This window comes from Lontra canadensis, unplaced genomic scaffold (genome assembly GCF_010015895.1).
Source record: "Lontra canadensis isolate GAN:19392208 unplaced genomic scaffold, GSC_riverotter_1.0 scaffold34, whole genome shotgun sequence".
NCBI lineage: Eukaryota > Metazoa > Chordata > Mammalia > Carnivora > Mustelidae > Lontra > Lontra canadensis.
The window spans coordinates 13117008-13139911 of NW_022631028.1; the positions used below are offsets into that span (position 1 = coordinate 13117008).

The 22904-nt window shown below is 36.7% G+C and overlaps 1 protein-coding gene across 1 annotated transcript in view; it reads left to right on the forward strand.

The window, feature by feature from the left end:
- CNTN6 (contactin 6) overlaps positions 1 to 19728 on the forward strand; it is a 246849-nt gene extending 227121 nt beyond the window's left edge. Inside the window, 7 exon segments of the mRNA XM_032867430.1 lie at positions 6089 to 6323; positions 6422 to 6537; positions 8168 to 8354; positions 17368 to 17480; positions 18231 to 18399; positions 19446 to 19506; positions 19508 to 19728. Of these exon segments, the coding sequence (XP_032723321.1) occupies positions 6089 to 6323; positions 6422 to 6537; positions 8168 to 8354; positions 17368 to 17480; positions 18231 to 18399; positions 19446 to 19506; positions 19508 to 19550 (924 nt within the window). The 3' untranslated portion in view covers positions 19551 to 19728.
- Positions 19729 to 22904: the final 3176 nt, after the last annotated feature.

The following is a 22904-nucleotide window of genomic DNA, read 5'->3' on the forward strand; positions in this document are numbered from 1 at the left end:
AAGTGGCAAATGGCCAGACACTGTTATTTTTTTTTATTAAGTTTTTAATTTTTATTCCAGTCGAGTTAACATACATGTTATATTAGTTGAAGTTGTATGGTGTCGTGACCCAGCAATTTATGCATTACTTAGCGCTCATCATGCTTTAATCCCCATCACCTGTTTCACCCATCCCCCAAATCCACTTCCTTTCTAGTAACCATCAGATGCTGTTATTTTATAGGGTAGTTGTTTTTTGTTTGGCTTTGTTTTTTGGTTGGGGGATAGGCCTCCAGGAGATCCACATTTATCCTCAGCAAACATACTTTTGTTCCCATGTTCAGTGGCAATATAGTGCATACCTGCTTAGCCTCTCTCTTCACTCTGCTACCATGTGTTGTCCATGGTCTCCTTTAGAAGTATCAGCCATTGTCATTTAAAAGGACCTATCTGTCCCAAATTCCAGAGAGCACATACCAAGTAGTTCTTTGTGAGGCCTCTTCACTGGTTAGGCAGAGAACGAGAAGTGGCCCCATTACTTTCCCTTGGTAGAGGGAAGTGCACAGCTTTTTCTACAACTCTCTCAAAAGAAATACTTTCCTACCCTTCTCTCCCTAAAAAACAAACACTCCTTTGATAGACCATTGTCATAGGGGAGAGGCTAAATTTTGCCTATAAATGGTTTGATGTCTCTCTTTGGAATGCATATCATGTCATACCCTTGTTGTCAGCTTTGAGCCTCAGCTATAACTGATAAAAGAGCCCTGCCCTGTTTCATTGCCTGGGTACATGTTTTTGACATTTTGATAATAACTTTCATACTGCCAAAACATCCACTTCCTCGGACATTTTAATATTACACCTAAGAGCATGATGGCCATGGATGTTTTAATTAAAAATCATCCCAGCTAACATGTACAAAGGGGGTTCTCATTGGGAGGCAGGGTGGTTTATTCCTCGGTAGACATTTTACAATATCCGAGGACATGTTTGATTGTCACAACTGAGTTGGAAGAGTTGTGTTTGGGCAGAGGCCAGCAATGCTGCTAAACATCCTACAATGCACAGGACAGCCCCTACCACAAGGAATTATGTGGCCCAAAATGTCAATAGTGCTGAGGTTTAGAAACACTGTTGTTGAATAAGAGTACTTCATTGTATCTGTAAGTGATTTTGCAGTAATAAAAGGTCCATTTTATTTCTTACAAAATTCCATTAAAGATGGAGAGAGAAAGAGTGGTAGTGGTAGTAACCTCTTTTTATCTGTGAGTAAACTCAGGCACAGAGATGCTGTTTTCTCAAGGTTGTAAATGACAGGGCCAGAAACCAGGTGTAGCTACTCTAAAAGTCGTCCTTTCTTCTGGACATCTAGTTTCACATAGACATTGCGAGCCCAACATAGTGCCTGGAATGGGGCATGGCCGCAGGAGTACCTGTTGGATGGGTGGGTGATACTGAGAGAGAAGAAACTCTCAGAGGCCTGCGGCAGAGGGGACTACACTCACGGAGCACTTACAGGGCTTCTGAGCTGTGCTGGGCATTTCATGTCACTCAGTCCTCACAGCAGTGCTAGGAGGTGGGTAATGTCACTTTCAGGTTTAGAAATGTGACATTGGGGGGGTGCTGCTTGGTGACTTAGTCCGTTAAGCATCCACCTCTTGATTTCAGCTCAGGTCATGATCTCAGGGTTGTGGGATCAAGCCCACTCACCCCCCCAATAGGACTTCATGCTCAGCGTGAGCCTGCTTGAGATTCTCTCTTCCTCTCCCTCTGCCCCTCTCTGTCCCTGTTCCCACTCTCTGCTCTTTAAAATAAATAAATCTTAAAAAAGATTTGGGTGATGGGCAGTGGAGCATTTGAACACAGGACTCTCACTCCATACTCTTTTACTTTGTCCTAAATTTGAATTCCACTTATCCCTACACGATGTCATGGTTCAGGGTAGACGAGAGTCCCTATAGATCTGCCTTAGGCAGTAGGTTAATCAAATTATTCCTGTCCTCCGAACACATTTCCCACAAAACCAGTGACTCCCACATAAGCCTACAAGAGGTTTTCTTTAGTATAATGGTAAGTAGGTTATTAGGTTATTTATTTCAAAGGCCAAATAAGCATTTCATCATAGTATGTAGGGAATTTTGCTTGATATCATGCACTATTTTTTCTCCTCTAAGGTCAGAAATTACTAAAGGTTAGTAAATAATTTCTTTTGCATGTTCAGTATGTGAGAGGAATGGGAAATCCTTTGTCTACTATTCTTAAAGAGAGGATGTGAGTTTTATATATACACACACACACACACACACACACACGTGTATGTATATATATATAATATGTATATTTCCATGATTTATAATGTCCTTTTTTTAATTTAATTTATTTGACAGACAGAAATCACAAGTAGGCAGAGAGGCAGGCAGAGAGGCAGGCAGAGATAGAGAGGAAGGGAAGCAGGCTCCCTGCTGAGCAGAGAGCCTGATGTGGGGCTCATGACCTGAGCTGAAGGCAGAGGCTTAACCCACTGAGCCACCCAGGTGCCCCTATAATGTCCTTTTTTTAAAAGCGGGTTTCATCAAACCATTACCAAACCTGGCCTACTCCCTGTTTTCATACACAAATTCCCCTACCGCCACACCCATCCTCTCAGGTTTAAGGTGTTGCTGCTTTCATGCTGTTGCAAGACCCCATGTGTCTCTCGTTGTTTAAAATAGTTACTATCAAAAAAAAAAAATAAAAATAAAATAAAATAAAATAGTTACTATCACCTTCTACAGAAAACACTTGTTGGCCTCTGTTTGTTTAAAAAAAAAAATTTAGTCAAAGTCATTTGCTCTGTGTGTTTTTTCTTGGGGTATCAGATATATAGATAGATACTTGCAGAAATTACATTAATGGATGCAGTTTCCCATGTATCACTTACATTTGGCATCACATACACGCAGTTACTGAGCCAAATCCTTCTGATGCCCAAACTTTTTTAAGGAATAGGTTATGTATATTTAGAAGGCGACGCATATATTAGTTCAAGCCACCAGAAGGCATTTAGGAACTCCTTCAGTTCACTGAAGAAGAGCTTCTCTGTTCCAAGCAGTGGGGGGTCCAAAAATACATTTTATAGAAAGGTCTGCATGTTCAGAAGCCAACAGGACAAGATAGTCTTAATCCATCTTGGAAGCAGGTCAGGGACGGTACCACCCTAGCTTATCAGAACTAGGTTTTGACAACGAAACTGAGAGCAGAGAGACCGTTCCAGGACCAGTCACCACTGTTGTAGATAAGATCATACCTGACGGGCTTTCAAAACTAATGCACAACTAATGCCCATTTTAAATTCAGTGAGAATCTACCATTACGCTTTATAAGTGACAACTTCACGGGTCTTCCTAGGTTGCTGCTCATGTAAATACACCATGGTATAATCTGCCTGAAATAAATATCCTCCTTGTGTTTTCTCCAGTGCCAAAGTAATGCATATTTTGTGTTTGTTTGTTTGTTTTGCTTTGTTTCCAGCAACCTAGACATGCTATATAACTTTCGGAATGTAGTAAATGCCAATTCCTTTTTTAAGGGTATCTTTATTCACATCTTATCATAATTTATATTCCCAGGTACTCTCAAGTTTGAGATACTTGTGGTGAATATGTCATATAAAATATGACTATAAGGTTAGGAATAATAGGATAAAGTACTATGGAGGAAGAGATAAACACCTATAGTGGGAGTTGATATATATATTTTGTAAAGGGTCTGTCAGGGAAAGTATTCAGGCTTCTGGGCCACATGTTCTTTCAGAACATCCAGCCTTGCTATTGTCATCTAAAGCGCCCACATACTGTAGATAAATGGACAGTTGTGACTATGCTATTTCCAAATCCAGGCTGCAGACAAGATTTGGCTCTTAGGTCATGGTTTGCTGCCCTTGGTCTAAACCAAAGATTCTGTTCTTAATCTTTACCAACCTTAATAGATTTTAATACCAGAAGAATTTCTGAATTTCTTTTTTCTACTGAACACTTCCTTTGCTTAAAGAGGGAGACTTTCGTCCTGACCATCTTAAATAGCTAAATATATATTTTCCATCATTTTCCGCATATGGGAAATGGGAAGCATATGGAAAGAAAAAATGGAGACCTTAAGTAAGTATCTTCCCCTCTTCCCTTTCTAAACTGTGTACGTCGGACTCGGGTCTTTCATGAGGGAACATCGTGAGAAACGCTAATTGTACTTGACTACCAAAAACTAAAATCCTTCACTTTCTCAGATGAGCCAAACATCTTGATTTAATCTGTGAGCAGAGAAGCATCAAAAAACAGATCAAATACTCTAGCAAGTAGCTTAAGTTCTCATAAATCTCTTCGATTCCACTAAAAATTAACAGTTTTAACTCTGATCTTCCTGTGATAGTGCTAATACAAGGAAACATCTTCTTTCCCCAGATTTCAGGACCTATATTTTTCTTCCTCTTTTCACTTTCTGTATTTGTTAGACTGTTCCACATGGCCAGAAACAGAGACCCATTCAGGTCATCTCAGTTAATGGGGATTTATTTTAAAGCTATGTGGGAGGTAATGAGGATGAAAAGAAGTCTCAATAACCAGGCAGGCAGGTCAAATGAAGAACTGGAACATCGTTCATCATTGTCTAGAGCACGGTGGCTCTAGTTTGCTGCCAGCCGCTCTGGTCATCCAGCTCCTGCTCCAGTAGTTCCTCATGCTTGCACCTAATTCTACCTGTTTCCTTTTCTTATGACTTCCTGCTTCACTAACAACTCCATTCTATCTCTTCTTTATGTGAGTTATGGCTTCCATTTTCTCTTGGCTTCTGCTGCCTCATTGTCCCTCCTGTATTCACTGTATGTTTTCTACTTAATGCCTACTCTAAGTTTATGTAGGATTGCCCCACCTGTGTTTCATATTCAAACTCTGTAGGGGAGAGGAATTGATGGGGTCTGTCAGCCACTCTAGAACATGAAGGTTTGGCACCAGGACACTGCACAGACAGTGATTAAGATGGGACCATTAATTCTGGTGCCCATTGCTGGGTAAGCAGATGTGATTCAAGTCTCAGGATAATTTGGTACAATGAATGGATATGTATGGGTAAAGGAAGACCTCAGAAAAGGAGTTGTAGGTAGGTGGGACTCAAGCATTAATGTCCTATCAGGTATGCCTTTATTAGTCTATCAGAATTTTTGAAAAAGGAAAGAAAAGATATTTTTCTTTAAGAAGACCTAAATTTTTAGTTTTTTAAATACAACTTTCTTGTAAACAGGTGGAATATTTGTCTAAATTCAAGCATAAATTCATTTTTGTATGTTTATTTTATGTAATTATTTATAATATGTCATATTTGTAGAGTTCTGAAGACCTTATATCTATTTTTGTTTTGTAATTTTAAAAATAATAACTTATTAATAAGTTAATAAGCTAGTTAAATAATAATAAATTATTTAAAAATAATAAGTTAGAAACTTACAGAATTTGGTCTCTGTGGGAATAAGCAAAGTTTTTTTGTTTTATTTTTTTAAAAAATGTCAGGAAAAGTGCACGCTGGTATTACTACTAATGAAGATGTATGTTAAAAAATACTGAGCAGTCTTTTATGCTTTCGTGTTTGAGTAATATTCTATATTTCTTAAAGCAAATATTATTATATAACAGTTATATTATCTATATCTTATAAGAATTTGTTGAAAATTTCATGAAAAAAAACACAGCTGGCCTTGAGATAGTTAATAAGTTAATTTTGTGCTGTTAAAAATTCATATACAAATTATGTTTTAACTTATAAAATATTGCAATCTTCTAAACCACCTTTATTACATTTTGTTATTGCAACTTAATAATCATGGAAAGAGATATAAACATGTAAAACCTGTTTTACATTTCCATTTAAATTTTTCATTTATTTATCTGAATATATTTAATTGGGATCATTTTCTTAATTGTCAGTCCAAATAAAAGTATTATTGTTTTTTCAATGTTTCATTAAACAGGGTTAATATCCGTGTTTGTCTACATTGAAAGAAATGCCAAATAATCAATAAAAATTATAATAGCTCTATAAAATATTTTTGTAAATACTCAGTAATTGATCACTTCTGCCCAAGTCAATTCCAGAAGAACTACAGAATGGAGAGGAATTTGGGTACATCATCATGTTGCGGCCCGTTGGCTCAACAGCCTGGACCAAGGAAAGAGTCCCGTCTGTAGAATCATCAAGGTTTGTTTATAGAAATGAAAGCATCACTCCCCTCTCTCCCTTTGAAGTCAAAGTGGGTGTATACAATAATGAAGGAGAAGGATCTCTGAGTACGGTGTCCATTGTCTACTCTGGGGAAGATGGTAAGTTGTGGTCAGCCATGGAATGGTCATACTTGGGCATGTATGCATATTTTGCATTGATTTCCATGAAGATGATTGTGTCTTTTTTTAAATGATAGAACCTCAACTGGCCCCAAGGGGAACTTCTGTCCAGAGTTTTTCTGCTTCGGAAATGGAGGTGTCATGGAATGCTATTGCCTGGAATAGAAACACTGGAAGAGTGTTGGGCTATGAGGTAGTCCACATTAATTTCACTTTTCCTTGTGAATATGCCAGCTAACCACACAGCAGTTCTTGTTCAGCAGCCTATACTACCATCCTAGTTCTTAGCATATAACATTGTATGTCTATAGCTATCGAGGGGAGTGAGCAGCAGGGATCTTTCTAGGTGATCTCAGGCAAGCAAATTAGCAAATGGTAGCCATTTTTAAGGTGAACAAGTGGTTATCTTATTTATTTATACAAATCACCATCATATTTGTTTCTTGGGGAGTAATAAATGTCTAATCCTCAATGATCTTAAGCCATAGGAGAATTTTACTGGGAAAGCTGTCTTTGAATTGGAGCATGACTTGAATAGATATAGTCATCTTGGAAAGGGCAGTTAAGTGATAAGAAAGAAAACCTAGATTCTCCTTAATCTGTCCTTTGTAGTCTGTATAACATGCAGTAAATCACATTTATGGGCCTTAACTCTCACAGTCAAATGATGAGACTTATCAATTACTTATTACTCTTTAACTTGCAAATCCAGTGACTCCCCAGATGGATAATACATTTATTTTCTTTTGGAGTTAAAATAAATGTACAATTCTAAACTTTCTAAATTTTACTTTGTACTTTTTTTGTTGTTGTTATTGTTTTTAATGCAACTTCTCATCCAAAAAGAAAGTAAAATAAGGAAGGAAGGAAGGAAGGAAGGAAGGACGGAAGAGAGGGAAGAAGGGGAAAAGGAAAAAAAAAAAGAAAGTTCTATTCATATGATAGGTCTCTCTTCCTACTGTAATCCTGAAATGCCTTACCTCTTATTTGAATCCTATTTATTTCTGGAATCTCATCTCTAGTCTCCTCTTTTCTTTGAACCCTTCTCTAATCACTCCCTGATGTTGTCTTTCCTCATGTTCCCAGAGAATTTTTTTTTTCCAGTATCAAATCTTTGGAATGCATCCTCTGCTTTTTGTTCACCTACGTATTCTAATCTCTTAACTAGCAAGCTTTATTCTCTTTTGTCTTTTTCTATGTGCTTAAGTCAGTACTAATGTATAGAAAGAGCTTGATATAAGTTGAATTATTAATTAACCTGTCATTTAAACGACTCTAGAGGAAATGTCAAGGGTAAAACATCATAACTAAAGTCCTTGATTGAAGGTATGAATCTTCTTTTCATCCAAGTTATTATATACCTTTTGTTAAAGCTGATAACCTTTAGATAGCTCATGAAATACTTTCTTTTGGTATTCCTTTTTTTTCTTTAAATATTTTATTTATTCATTTTATTTGCAGGGGGAAGGGCAAAGGGAGAGGGACAGAGAAAATCCAAGCACTGAGCACAAAGCCCAATGTAGGGTTTGGTCTCATGACCCCAAGTTCATGACCCAAGCCAAAATCAAATGTCTGGCACTTAACTGACTGAGCCACCCAGGTGCCTCACTTTATTTTGGTATTCTAAAAAAACCTCTAGATTCTCTAATTTCTATTGTGAATTGGTATTTTTAAATTAGACTTTGATTATTTTGTTGTTGTTATTATAAGCATGTAATTAGAAAATATTCTTCTATTTATATTCCTGTTTCTTCCCATAACCTACCATGGTTAATAGTTGCTGAGAAATAATGAATTATTTGTTCTTTGTTTCTAATGATCAGGTGTTATACTGGACAGATGACTCCAAAGAATCCGTAATTGGGAAAATTAGAGTCAATGGGAATGTCACAACCAAAAACATCACAGGGCTAAAAGCCAATACCATCTACTTTGCTTCTGTGAGAGCTTATAACACTGCTGGAACAGGGCCCTCAAGCCCCCCAGTCAATGTTACCACCAAAAAGTCTCGTAAGTATACATCCCACAACAAGGACCAAGACTTAAATAGAAACATATTTGCTCAATCTCCATTTCATTCCTCCCACCTCATCATTTTAGTGTTTGGCTAGTTTGTCTTTTAAATACGGCCAATTGTTGAAACTTTCTGGTAACAATCAAAAGAAACCATTTTGATCTTTTTGAAATTCTGAAAGAGAAAATATTCGGAGTATATAGATTAAAGATAGAAGAGTGTAATGTGTAAAAGCATCGGTTCTGATGCCCTCCCCCAACCTGAGTTCAAACGTGACCTCTCATCGTTGGATTGTTGGGTGGTTATTTAAACTTTCAGGGTCTCGATATCCTCACCTGGAAAACGAGAGAAAAATCGTACCTATTTTCTCACAGGTCTCTCTTCAAGAATGAAAGATATAAAGAAAGTATCTCAAACATCCTTTAGAACATGCTAAGTCTTAGACTGTACTCTGAGGTGATCCTAGCACTGCCAGATGTCTGGATCTTTCTTTATAGGGTAGCTTATCACTGTAGTGTACTTGGAAGTCCCTCACATTTAAGAATTAACTATTCTGCTTCTCTTTGACTCCCTTAATAATCAGCCAGCTGTCTTTTACATAGGCAAAGCCAACTGAATAAAGGATGAATAGTGGATTGTTGCTGTGTTTGTCCTATGAGTGAGTCTGGCATCAGACAAGCATTCTATAATACAAAGCACAGTGATCAAACATGATGTAGTAATAGCTACCATATGTACATTTATGATTATATATTTGTATATTTCTTACATCTTGTAGATGAACATAAATTATTGTGTTCACAGGCTTTTAAAGAAGAGAAATTTTTTTTAAGATTTTACTTATTTATTCGACAGACAGAGATCACAAGTAGGCAGAGAGGCAGGCAGAGAGAGAGGGGGAACAGGCTCCCTGCTGAGCAGAGCCCGATGTGGGGCTCGATCCCAGGACCCTGGGGTCATGACCTGAGCCGAAGGCAGAGGCTTAACCCACTGAGCATCCCAGGTGCCCCATGTTCATAGGCTTTTAAAAACACATTCTTTGGTCTCTGAACCCTGATAAAAAAGAGGATTCAAATATAGTTGCTGAATTTTGAGGAAGACTAAATGGTTACACAGGAGAAGTATATCTTGGTTTTAAATGCAGTATTCTTTTCTCTCTTGTGTATTGAAAAAGAATAGGTGGTGGAGCATAGTTTGAAAATCAAGTGATATAAACTTTTTCCCCGTGTACATTATATTTGTCCAATCCAAAAAGAAATTAGAAATCATCTCAGTTCTTAAACCTTTGGTTATAGAATACACAATCCACTTTAGTCCACATCACCAGGCCAGCAGCCAAAGACTTGTGTTCTAATTCTGGATACTTCACTGACTCATGACCTGAAACAGGATAAGACATTGCACTTTTTCTTCTTTAATTTTCTTATCTGCTAAGTAAAAATTCTCTCTGCCCTCAGTCTCCCCAAATCATTGATGGGGCAAAAAGGAGGTACTGATTATAGGAGCGCCTTGGAAAATATAGTTTCTTGCTAAGAAAGAAACAAACAGAAGAACAAAAAGCCTCTGGGATCAGTCCATTTCAAGGGTAGATAGAGTATGTGCAACCAACAGCTCTTAACCCAGCTCTCTTCCAGTCCACCCAGTTGGGGAGAAATTAGGTCATGAACGATCCTCAGGAACTGACTAGCTAGAAATGTAGTTCTATTCCTCTTCCTGTTTTATCCCATGCTGACCAAATCAGTGACGCCATTGCCATATGCTGATATGAATGATTTGCTTCTGGAATCCTTCTGGAGTCTGGCCTCTTCTAGCTCATTTGCAAATCTGGATGGAAATTTCCAGTCATTCAGTAGTTTTAAGATGTCCAGGCACTTCCTTCTAGCTGATTGAGAGATGCCAAACTCACAGAACATCTTGTGTGTTGTTCAGTTTCTATGTTGGGCAAAATCAAGGGTGATTAGAAATGTGTAAAGATAGTATTTTTAAAAACCTCACGGATTTGTATCATGATAAATGGACAGACATGATAATGTAGTTGTTGAAGCAATCTTAAGTCGGCTTAAGATTACATGTATTCCTATTGACCAGTTGAAGATGGACTGAGACCTGAACAATTAACTACTTTAAAAGCATTGTATGTATCTTTAAAATCTTAAAAAATAATGCTTTTCTGTAACTGGAATTCACTAGTTTGATTGTTCATACAACTTAAATCAGCCATGTATTAGTTTATGCTAACCTATCCTACGTGTTTAAGTAGAAAATCCATTTTTGACATGGTGATCTCAAGTTTGTTCAGTTGACCTACTTTCAGTCCTTGATACTTCAAGTGGGTTTAACTGAAATTTGGATTATATGCCAAGAATGTTATTGGTGGTTTGTTTGAGTGTTAATACATGATCATCTCCATCAAAGAGTGTGGAACATATCCTTCGAAAACAGTTTGATTAAGGAAGCGTAATCTCCCCAAGATGTAATTTTAGAATATATCTGCTGAGAGAAAAAGTGAGATGAGATTCAGAAAATTTTAAATGAAGTTTAGTATTTTTAAGCATTCATCTTTCTTGATTAAATCAAACAAATAAAAACCCTTATAATTCCTAATTTCTCGATAGCAATTTTGTTTCAATATTTCTTGAATTTGGCTTTAACCAGTCTGTATCCTTCAGTGTCATGATCAAAATAGCCAACATGGACTTGAGAATAAGAAGTTCTGCATGTCTCCATCTCATCGTGTTTGAGTATAAATTAAACCTCTAATGTCGTTCTGTAGCAATCTGTGTGTCACTGACATTGTGAAAATGGGATACAAACTGTTTTAGATTCCTATTGTTGCTGTTCAGATTTCCATGATTTAGGGGTTTAAAGCAATATGAATTTATTATCAGACCTTTCTAGAGGTCAGAAGTCAGAAATGAGTTTCAGTGATTGGAAATTGGGGTGTTGGCATAGCCTGTGGTCTTTTCAGAATGTCCAAAAAAAATTTGTTTCCTTGTGGTTTCTGGAGGCTAAAGACCACCTACACACCTTAGCTGTGACCCCTTCCTCTGTTTTCAAGGCCAGCAGCTTTGTGTCTTCAAATCTGCCTGTGACTCTGATCCTCTGCTTTTGTATCATATCTCCTCTGACTCTGGCCCTCCTGCCTCTCTCTTGTTCACCCATCTAAAGAGCCTTAATTTAATTGCATCTACACAGTCCCCTTTCCCATACTTTAAAAAAAAAATGAGGAATTACAAGGGTTTTTATTTCTTTGATTTAATCAAGAAAAGAGAGGGATGCTTAAAAATACTAATCCCACAAATTCCCGGGATTAGTATATGGAAGTGTTTATTCTGTTGATCACAGTTACAAAATACTGGGCATGTCTATATCCGGAGCCCTGTGTTAATTTTCCACATACATTATCTCACTTAATTCTTAACAACAAATCAAGGAATTTCATATTTTAATTCCTAAATATAAGAAAACAAATGCTTAGAGAAGTTCTTTGGGCATCTGCCAGACTCAGACACTATGAACATGGATCCTCTGAATCTCTTCATCCCACGAACACTGTGTTAGTTTGTAATCTTCATCTCTAACCATCTAAATAGTCCCTCTCTCTCCAGATCTCAAATCTTCAGTCCAAACCTCAAATGGTCTTTAGATTTTTCATCCTAAAATGGAATCACGGCCTATTCTTCTTCCAAAATTTCATTGTCTCCTCTATGCCACAGAACAAAAGCTAAGAGAATCTTTCACCGTCTCTCCCAAACTCCCTTTCTCTCCTCTTCCAGCCCTGGCAGCCCCAGACTTAGTGACTATGGTTTAACACTGCATGTACTCTCTGTGTGTCATGCTCCTGCCATACCTGCCAACAGTCACATATCTTTCCTCCTGATCTGTAAATTTCTCATATTTTCCTGCTTAATGTATTTGCATTTTTCTGGATGTTCCATGACTCTGGCCCATTGTGAGATAATGTTGGAAAGAGACAAGGACTCCTGAGTGGAAGAAGGTTGGCTGTGAGTCTCAGTTCAGCCATATACTACCTGTGTAGCAGATCTAATTCCCCCATAACTCAGAACCCATTTTCTCATCTGAAAAACAGAGATGATGATACTTTCCTCTGGAGTTTGCTCTAAGAACTAAAGGATATTATGAACACCAAGGTGCCCCAGAGGCTGCCTTACAGCGAGAGCTTAGGGCATGGTAACATGTATTATTATACTTCTTCTGTAGTGATTTCACTCTCTGCATTTCTTAAAGCAGGAAAGTGCTTTTTACTTTCTTTCTCTTGATAAATCATTGTAGAAATTTTCTTCAAGGGTCATGAAAGGACAGCCAAAGTGAAGATGAGGAATGGCTTTAATGAAACATTGAAGATAGCTCTGATTCCAAATGCTATCCCTGGATCTAACTTTGATTTTCCATGTCCTTGAGATGACATCAAGATTACCTCAGAATAGCGGTGACAGCAAGAAATTCTGTATCCATCACACATTCATACTGTCACTGTCTAGATTTTCAGTCTGATACTTGATCATCCGTTGTAAATTCTCAGAAAGAAAGTTCACATTTACCAAAATCTCTGCCTATTCTGATTGGGTAAGCTTAACAGAAAACAGAGCCTTTTTTTTGGAAATATGATGATTCAGTCAATCACCCAAGAAAATAGTGCCTCTCATGAGCTCTGCATAGGTTAGTGCCTGGTGGAGATTAAAGCAGCCGAGATCTCTGCCTTCAGGCAATTTCTCTTTTAGTGGAGAGGCAACCTAAAAGAAAACAAAACAAAGCAAAACAAAAAAATTTCCTCATAGATTATGAAAAGTGGTACAAAGAAAATAAGATGCTGAGATCTACATAAAAAAAGAGGACCTATGTGATGAAGGGTATATATTTTGATATGATATAAAACATGAAAAGGAGCTAGTGGACAAAGGGATCTCCAAACAGAACAGCATATGCAAACTTCTGAAATCTTTGTTACTATTGTTACTAGTGATGATGTTGGCTTTTTTGTTGTTGTTGTTGTTTTTTAAGTAGTTATCAGTGATGTAACAGTATCATAGCTAGTGAAAACGATATATTTCCAAAAGACAACTGAGAAGCATTGCAAATATATTGTGATCCACAGGGATATCACTTAAACAGAATTTAGATATACAATCAAAGGGATAAAAATATTTACATCAATTCCAAGAAGAAAAGAAAAAAAAAAAAACCACAGCAACAACACTGCTTATATAGAGAGAAATATTCAGACCCAGCAACACAAAGTGTTTGCAAATTTTGGCTCAATTTGGCCCCTGTCATTGACGGACAAGTACTCTGTACTGGATTTTTCTTGCTGTAAATTTGCAATCAATCCATATTTAGACATAAAGGAAGCATTAAGCTTTTATTTCATCTTGCACTTATGTTCTTTCTCTCTTGCCCAAATGTCAACCCCATGCTGTTACTTAGAAGTGTAACATAAGAAGTTGTTTTTGAATTGAGTTCACAGTGTGAACTACAGTTGAATATAAATGCCATCTACAGAAAAATTGATCACAGGGAAACCATTAGAGCTGTAGAGGGCTAGTCTAATGTTGCTCTGTCATTTGATTAATAGAAAATGATTTCGTCTTTGAAAATTGCCCAGAAAGATTTTTTAAATTAGAAAAATGCTTGTTTGTTGAGTTTACCATTGGCCAACGTGATGCAAACATCCATGGCCTGTGTTTGATATTATCCATGTGACAGTGTTTTTGGATTTTCAAGGTGATAGAAATCTCAATGTCATAATAGATATTTGAAATCCAGTTTAATCAAGTACATTAAGCTCTTGAAACCAGATTGGTTAATAATGTTCATATTAAGCAACTTTCTAAAGCAGCTTTCAGAAACTTTTTATTTAAATACTAGACAAAAAGCATCGGCATTGGAGTCATCCTCATGGACAAAGATAAGAAAGATGATAGACTAGGATGATTTCCCAGATAATTAGCTAAAACTCTACCAGTTTATCTGTCTTTCAAAAAGCATATAAAGATCCCAAGAAGAACAATATGATTAAGGGCAAATCTTATTTACTCTAGTTATATTTAAGAAGCGGATCATTTGCAGACTTTGGAATTGTATTATTACTAACCATCTGCTTTGAACACAATTGAAAAATTGATCATGTCATAAGACCGCAGTGGAGAATTGTTACTCTAAGGAAGGAGAATTAGCAGTTACTGTGTTTTTTAACATGTACCACTAACCAAGTGAAGAACATTTCGTATTTTAGTATATATAAGCTAAAAACCTTGGAAATTAGGAGATTTTTGTCTCATTCCAAAGATAGAAAAGCCAGGCCTCATGGAAGAGACTAGATGCAAACCTCTCTCTGACTTTTAAAGCCAGCACTTCCCACCGCCTAGATAGCAAGAGAGAAAAGCATTCTAAGTGATCTGTGCCATTGGCCATTCATACCAAGAACTCATTCCTGAAAAAACTCTTCTCATTTTATGTCCATAGAATATTTTATGTATGCTTTGGTAGATGAAGAAACAAATACAAACATTTTGGTGTCATGGCCATAGTCATAAACTCCTTGTCCACATGGTTGATAGAGGACAGTTCTGTCTTCCAGCCTGGAGCTTCCCCAGTGGATTCATAGTATTGAAAACAGCGCTTTTACTCTAAATAAGCAAACAAAATAGACATAGAAATAGATGAAAACTTCAGAGTCCATCACTGCCAGTGACATCAAAGGAATAAATTTATATTTTCTCTGTATTGATTCTATGATAGTGTTAATGTTAGTGCTTCATTTTAAAGAACAAAGATAAAAGATATGTGCCACGAGAGCATACTAGATATTAAAACTATGATATCTTGTGAGAGTTTTTATATTATCTCTTTTATAACTGAGGAAAAGATTAGAGAAGGCACTCTGGGATAGTTCAGGGGGAATAGTTACAAAACAATTGTTGTTGACATCTAGTCTTTCAGAAATAAATATATTGACGAACATGCACTGAGTGCTTACTAAGTGCAAAACTCTTAGGCCTTTAAGATTGGGCTTATATTGTCAAGAAATGTCCTAGGGCATGTTTAATCCAATCGGCTTGTTTATTTTATAAATCATATGAATTGCTGTAGGTTTGGCCATGGCAATTGACCTTGATTATAGGAAAGCATGATGAATAGATTGGCCACATTGTGTCACCTATGTGCCTGCACATGGCCCAGCACATAGTCAATATAAGCTGAGAAAATCACTCAGGACTCTGAGTGGTTTTTCCTTAGCCATCTTTTATAGTCATTTATTCCACATGTATGAATTATATGTCTCCTATATGCCAAGCACTGTGCCGTAGTTAGTAATACAGAGTTGGACAAGGCACATGCCCTCAATAAATTTAAAGAAACTCATGATCAAGAATAGCTATAATTGATTGTGACAAATCCATTACAAAATATGAACTGGCCCCACTGGGAGCAGAGGAGGGAAACATTTATCTCTTGGCCGTGTCCTCACTGAGGTGTAAGTAACTAGGTGAATCAGAATAATGTCCTTGTAGGTTTGGGATAACAGGGAATACATGATAATGCAATGTAAGACACCCTGAGACTTTTCCAGTGACATATAAGAGAATAAATAGCAGTTGAGTCAAAGCTCTAAAAGAAATCATTTCCATTTCCATCAGTGTTATAATGAGTTAAATATTATGCTCATTCAGCCTCACAAATTCAAATAAGATGCCAAAAACATCTTGCTGGGTAGTTTTATCTTTGCTTCTGCTTTCCAGCTGAATTATTTTTAATCTCTCCAGTTTCCTAAATCTCAGAAATAATCATGTGGACTCAAACTTTGGGAAGCAGCATGTTGTCATGGAGGAACACCAGCTTGGAAATCAAGAGACCGGGATTCTGTTGTGACTAAGTCACCCTTTAACTGCTTGCTTTTGGATAAGTGGCCTCCCAACCTGGACTCTAGTTTTCTTGTATGTAGAAATCTCCAGCTGCACTAGGTCCATTACCTTCAAAGACTGACTCTGAAGTCATCTTCCCTTTTACTTACTGTCTTTCTGTGAGACAAACTTAACTTCAGGGAACTAAAAACTGCATTTTGGACTTAAAATAAATGTCTTTTGGTATGATCACCGAGTTTGTGATGGTTTTCTCTTTTCTGGGTTCCCAACAGCTCTGTATTAAATGACATGCATTCTTCTCACTATCCAGCCACAACTGACTAGACTAAGATAAACATGGCCAAATTAAGTCAATCTTCATCTTTCTCCTGGGACTTCTAGCCTGGACTATCTCTGAACAGAGTAGGTTTCAAATGTCAGATACAGAGAACAGTCATGATTTTTGCCGCATTCACTGAGAATAACAAAGAAGTGGTCTATGGCAAGATGAGCGTGCAGCAAACATTACCATGAGAAGTGGAAAGAAGAACTTCTTGGCTTTTTGACATTTTTTTATTTTGTCCCTCTTGAAGCTCCGCTGCATTTTGCCAAGAGTTCTAAGAAATTCTATATGCCTCATAATCTCTTACTGTTTTGCTTATCATATCTTAAGTTGATCGTATTACTTAAAGCCAAAGAGTCCTAACTAATACAAGATTAAAAAGGAAAAGACTACTAGGAATTAACACTACTGTGTTGATATGTATAAAAGGCTTACAGCCTGAATTTGCGTGACGTGCTCATTGATTGATGACCAAATGGAACACCAGATAACAGAGTCCTCCATCTATTTATGTATGGTAAAGTAAACAAACTCAGCAGCAATGATTAATAAATTAATACTGGACATGCAACAAGCCATTATTAATTTATAAGTTTGTCACAAAGATGGTCCCAAATGACCAGAATTTAAATGAATTTGCTTATTCTGATTAGAATTAATATGATATTTCAAATGACACTGAAAACATTTTTGCTGCTTCTATGATAATCATCCAGGACTTATTTTCCCTTTTCTTGTTGATGGGTCATACAGTAACCATGAGCTAATTAATATTCATTTGAATCTTTGATTATCTCTTTAAAGCTCCAAGCCAACCACCAGCTAACATTGCCTGGAAGCTGACAAACTCTAAATTATGCCTGAATTGGGAGCATGTAAAAACCATGGAAAATGAGTCTGAAGTATTGGGCTACAAGGTGAGTATTTTGTTTTTCCTTTAATAATATCATTTAAGTTACTAAGAAACCAAGATTGTTACAACCAAATAAGAAACAAATTTATGCATCTGAAAATACAGGAATCTTTAAAAAAAAATGAAAAATACTTAGCATTGCTGCTTTCAGATTCTTCATTAAAAATTTTTATGTTCTGAGGACAGCAATGTATCATGGAACAATAAGAATTAAACTATAATATGCAATAATTTTTCTTCAAGTGATTCCCCTCACCATCAAAATATGATGGTGTGTGTGCGTAGTAAGGTGAGATGAGAATGAAGTCCAAGAATATATTCAAATAGAATTTCTAGAACTTAGGCTTCAGTAGGATGTGATCTTTTAATAACATAAAAAGAATCTAACAAGAGGATAGCCAAGGACCCAGAGCAAATTATTTCCATCAGTGGTAATAGACAACATCTCCTGGCAAATGCACATATTCAGACATTTGAAATGGGTCCAAACTAACCAGTGACTTCATAATGAGCTCCAAGGATAATAGCCTCAAGCTATTTAATTAATAGAGAAGAAATCTATTCTCATTTCAGAAGCATTGGCCAAAGACAATTTTTTTTTTTTTTAATGACTGAATTTAAAGAAAAGTCACAGACTGGATATTCCCATTCAAGGAGTACAGCATTTATTCTGATATGTCTCATAGTGTTCCATGAGAATCTGGACGTTAAAAAAGTGACATGTCCATTTAACTTGATTCACCATTGTATTCAGATTCTGTACCGGCAAAACAGACAGAGTAAAACACATATTTTGGAAACAAACAATACCTCGGCTGAGCTTCTGGTTCCGTTTGAAGAAGACTACTTGATTGAAATAAGAACAGTTAGCGATGGTGGGGATGGAAGCAGCAGTGAGGAAATTAGAATTCCAAAAATGTCAAGTAAGTTGAATCACCGTCGCTGTTGTAGATTTTGAATCTCGACAGCTGCAGCATGAAATCGAGGCTCTATGAATGTTGGGTGGAAAAATAAAAGGTCTGTGTTTCCATTTTCAGTTGTGAACAAGAGGTGATGAGTCAAGTTTTCTTTAAATAATCCCTCAAATTTGCAACATGCCTACATATTATAAACAGTTTTATGTTTCTTCATTTGAATCTCAAAAAGAAAAAAAAAAGCAAAAGAAAACACACACAACTGTGTGTCATTGGTGCAGAATTCATTCTATTGGCACAAAAATCAGAAAGTTTTTCTCTGGGTACTCACGGGCTTCTGGGAGTAAGGATAGAAAATATGGAACACATGTATTTTTACTCCTATTCCCATTTCTGTGGCAGGCATCACTAATCAATCATGACATGCATACCGAGCTGAGTCACAAATCTCAAATCCTCTCAACACAGTGTTCTAAGCAGGTAACACCAAGCAGTCAGATTTAGCATGTAATAATCATTTATTATTTCTGCTTCAGAGGAATCACTTCCTCAACTGCCTGAAGTTGTAGCTGGGTGAAATCATCAGCCACCACACATTGGCAAATCCTAAGCTGCCCTCCAGTCAGACTCGGCCAGTTTAGGCATTTTTCTTGTTCATTTTTACATTTAAAACAGATATCCTAGGGGCACCTGGGTGGCTCAGTGGGTTAAAGCCTTTGCCTTCAGCTCAGGTCATGATCTCAGAGTCCTGGGATCGAGCCCCACATTGGGCTCTCTGCTCAGCAGGGATCCTGCTTCCCCCTTTCTCTCTGCCTGCCTCTCTGCCTACTTGTGATCTCTGTCTGTCAAAAAAAAAAAAAAAAAAATTAAAAAAAAACAAAACAGATATCCTAGAACCTAGCTAATGACACTTCCTAAAATTAAATGTAATGTAAATACAGCAAGTGTGCTAACACACGTTATTAGAAGAGAAATGATAGTATGCATGAAAACTTAATCTAACAAGCAATTTTGTTTTTTCTCAAGATATTTTGTTTCATTTTTATGTTTTGCAGGTTTGAGTTCCAGAGGAATTCCAGCCTTAGAACCTAGCATCTACTTCCTGTCAGTTGTCATCATTTTTTACTGTTTTACAATTCAGCCACTTACACGATGAATGAAACCATAAATCTTTGAGAGTTTTTTGAAAGCAAATCATTCTGTAAATAAGCTCTCCAGTCCCCATCACAAAATACATGATTAATACAGACTTGTTTGGAAAGGAAAAAAAAATGTATATTATTAAGAACCTGTAAATATCTATGGTACATTAATAAAACAGTTTTAAAAACTTTTGAATTTTAAAGTTCATACATGATTACGTACATTCAGAAAGTGCCAGATAATCTCTGGAGTTTTAACTGCTGTGGCTTTTAAGTGACTTCTATGGGAAATATAAATAACTCCCCTCGATGACAATGATGAATATGAAATAGGTTGCAGTTATCATAGGGAAGATGTATATTTTTTTATATGATCCATGCAATTTACTTCAGTATTAAAAATGTTCACCCTACTTGGAAATAAAATGTAATTATTTGTTTATAGTTGGGATTCTTAAAAATGTAAGCTATTCCAAAGGGTGATAATGTGCTTTTACCTCTAAATTAGGTGAGGCTAGGAAATATCCATACCCAATAAAAATGTATATACATGATGTTCTTTTTGACTCACTTTTTTAGGAGGTTCAGGAATAATAATGACAGGAAAAAGTGCTTTATGGCAAAGAAAGAGAAAAGAAGGGAAATAAGCACCCATCTAAAACAATCTAACAACTCTGGTATATAACAGGTATCTTCTCACAGCAAAATTTAATTTTTTAAATCAATTTTGAATTTACCTATGGAAAAAGTTGCCTGACCAAATCTCAGGTAATTATTACAAATTGTTAGCAATGCAAGTGGGCTTGTTTTCATACAATAAATAAATCTAGTAACAGAATTATTTAACCAAGTTTTTGACATTTTGGTCCATATATATATATATATATATATATATATATATATATAGTCCATCTTCCCTGCAACTATGAAAATAATCCTACACTGTCCAAGACTTAAAAAGATGTTTGCAGGTTGACTCTTCTCTAAGGTGAACCTGTTTGAGTCAGTAAAAAGCAGTCTGAGAGAAGGTAAGGTTAATGAGTAGGCTAATGCCATTCCATGTGGCCATCCGTTTCCTTCAAGAACAGCCTTGAGGAGTTTGGCCTCCTGGCAGTCTGCCTTCACTGCCAGCCAATCAGACTTGATGTCCTGGGGAGCTAGGATTGAGAAATGGTCACACTAGTTTTGCCTTCTTCACATGGTGCGACCTCTTAATTATGTTGAAATATTTGAATTATCCTCACAACCCTCAAATCACACAGTCCTCAAAATTGGATTTTGTCCTTTTCATTTCTGATGTATTTTAAAGCTGTTTAAAATACCCAGTGTAGTCAGCAGCAGATGGACAATGACTTTTCATAGTTCAGAATTTCTCCCCGCCTGAATAGTGTGTCAAGCATACAGTACAAATTAATGAGCCTTATTCTCCTCCATGCCCTAAGATATGGCTGTGCTTTGATGGAGCAAAATAAATAAGCAATAGCAAATGCTGTTTGGCAGACTCACGTGAACAGCTGCCTGTCCACGACACAGCTGTATTGACCAGAAATACCAGGCCCACATGGTCTCAGTGGTTTCCTCAACTTGGTGAGAGACAAGATTGTATCATCCTCCTCAAAGCAGACACTGAGAGTTAAAAACACTATGAGATTTTTGTTTCCACTGATTAAATGAATTAAATACATAGTCATGTGTACAAGTCTGAAGGCAAAAGCAGTTCTTATCAGTAACTCTTACAGGTTTGAAGTTGTGCTTTCACTCATGATTGTAGGAGTATTAAAAGTATGCATTATTCAATATCTAATATTTATCCCATACCAAAATTTTTGGAATCCAATTTAGCATTAATATTCAATAACATCTGCTTTGTCTCTTGATTGATTGGAATCTCTACTCTTAGTGAGGCCTGGACACATATTTTAACGTCCCCTTATTGCTAATATTAGGATTAAAGGACATAATGTGCACAAGTATTTAGTGTAATGCATGCAACATTTAAAACTGTCAACAAATAGAGCTGCTGTCATCTACTGGTATGAACTAGACCCCTAACGAAAGAATTTATTGTATTTCCTTGAGTGCCCAATAGACTATGAAAAGAGATTCAGCCTATATTTATGTCAAAATCCAAAAATGTTATAAGAAAAATGAGTACTCCACCTACTGCCGACACTAAATGGGACTAAACAAAGAATGGAACCAATGATGATTCCATCAAGCCATTTCAGAAAGATATTCTGTGTGATGTAGGTACTTGCCTGATATTTAAGAGAGATTTCTAGTGGACCCCTTTACTGACCAAGTACGTTGCTGTTAAAAAACTCTTATAAACACGGTAACTTATTTCCATACTTCTTACAGGAAGGAGAAAAAATGTGGTTGCGCCTGGAAACAGCTTAAGGAGGAAAAGGGAATAAGGATAGGAGACTTGACACAGCAGAATTATAACTTTATAAACCTATGGGCTGCCAGGTAATATTAACTTCAGATCAGCTCCATGTCCTCTGATCTCCTATTCTTCATACTAAAATCCTCCCAGGTCAGTGTCTCTCTTCTAAGTGTACACTAGAAGGTGGCCCATAAAAGAACATGCCTATATCTTTAACAGCAAATCCAAACAGTGAGAAATGATCTGGAATCCATCTATATTTCAAATGCAGTAAAATAACGATTCTTTACTGTAAGTGAATCTACTTTTATTAAGCCTCTATATCTTATCAGTCTAGACTCCTTCTTGAGATGTTAACTTTTAAACACTCCCCATATGCCATAATTATGATGTAATTTGCTATAGAATTAAATATTTAATTCAATAGAATCAAGAATTTGGTAATCACATCACTATTGCACTCTACTTGAATTAGGTTTATCTTGAGAAACAGAACCAATAGGATGTGTGTTTGTGTGTACAGGTATGTATATATACAATTGCACACATGTATAAACATATATGAAATGAGAGAGAAAGAGGAGATAATAAAGAATTGATATCAAATTATGGAGGTGAAGAATTCCAGACCCAGGAGAGCCTATGGCATAGCTCCAGTCTGGGTCTGGGAACCACAAGAGCCTATGGTATAATTTTTGTTCTGAGTCTGAGTATGAAGTCAGGAGAGGATGAGTGTTTTAGCACGAAGATTGTCAGGCAGTCTTTTTATTTCTTTTTTAGCCTTTTATTTTACTTAGGCCTTCACTGGATTGGATAAGGTCCTGCCGCATTGGAAAAGGCAGTTTTCTTCACTCCATTTACTGATTCAAACTCCTCCAGAAACTCCCTCATAGACACACCCAGGATATGAACTAAATATCTGGGCCCCCTGCAGCCCAGTACATTGACATGTAAAATTAACCATTCCAGTGTTGTTTTTCATA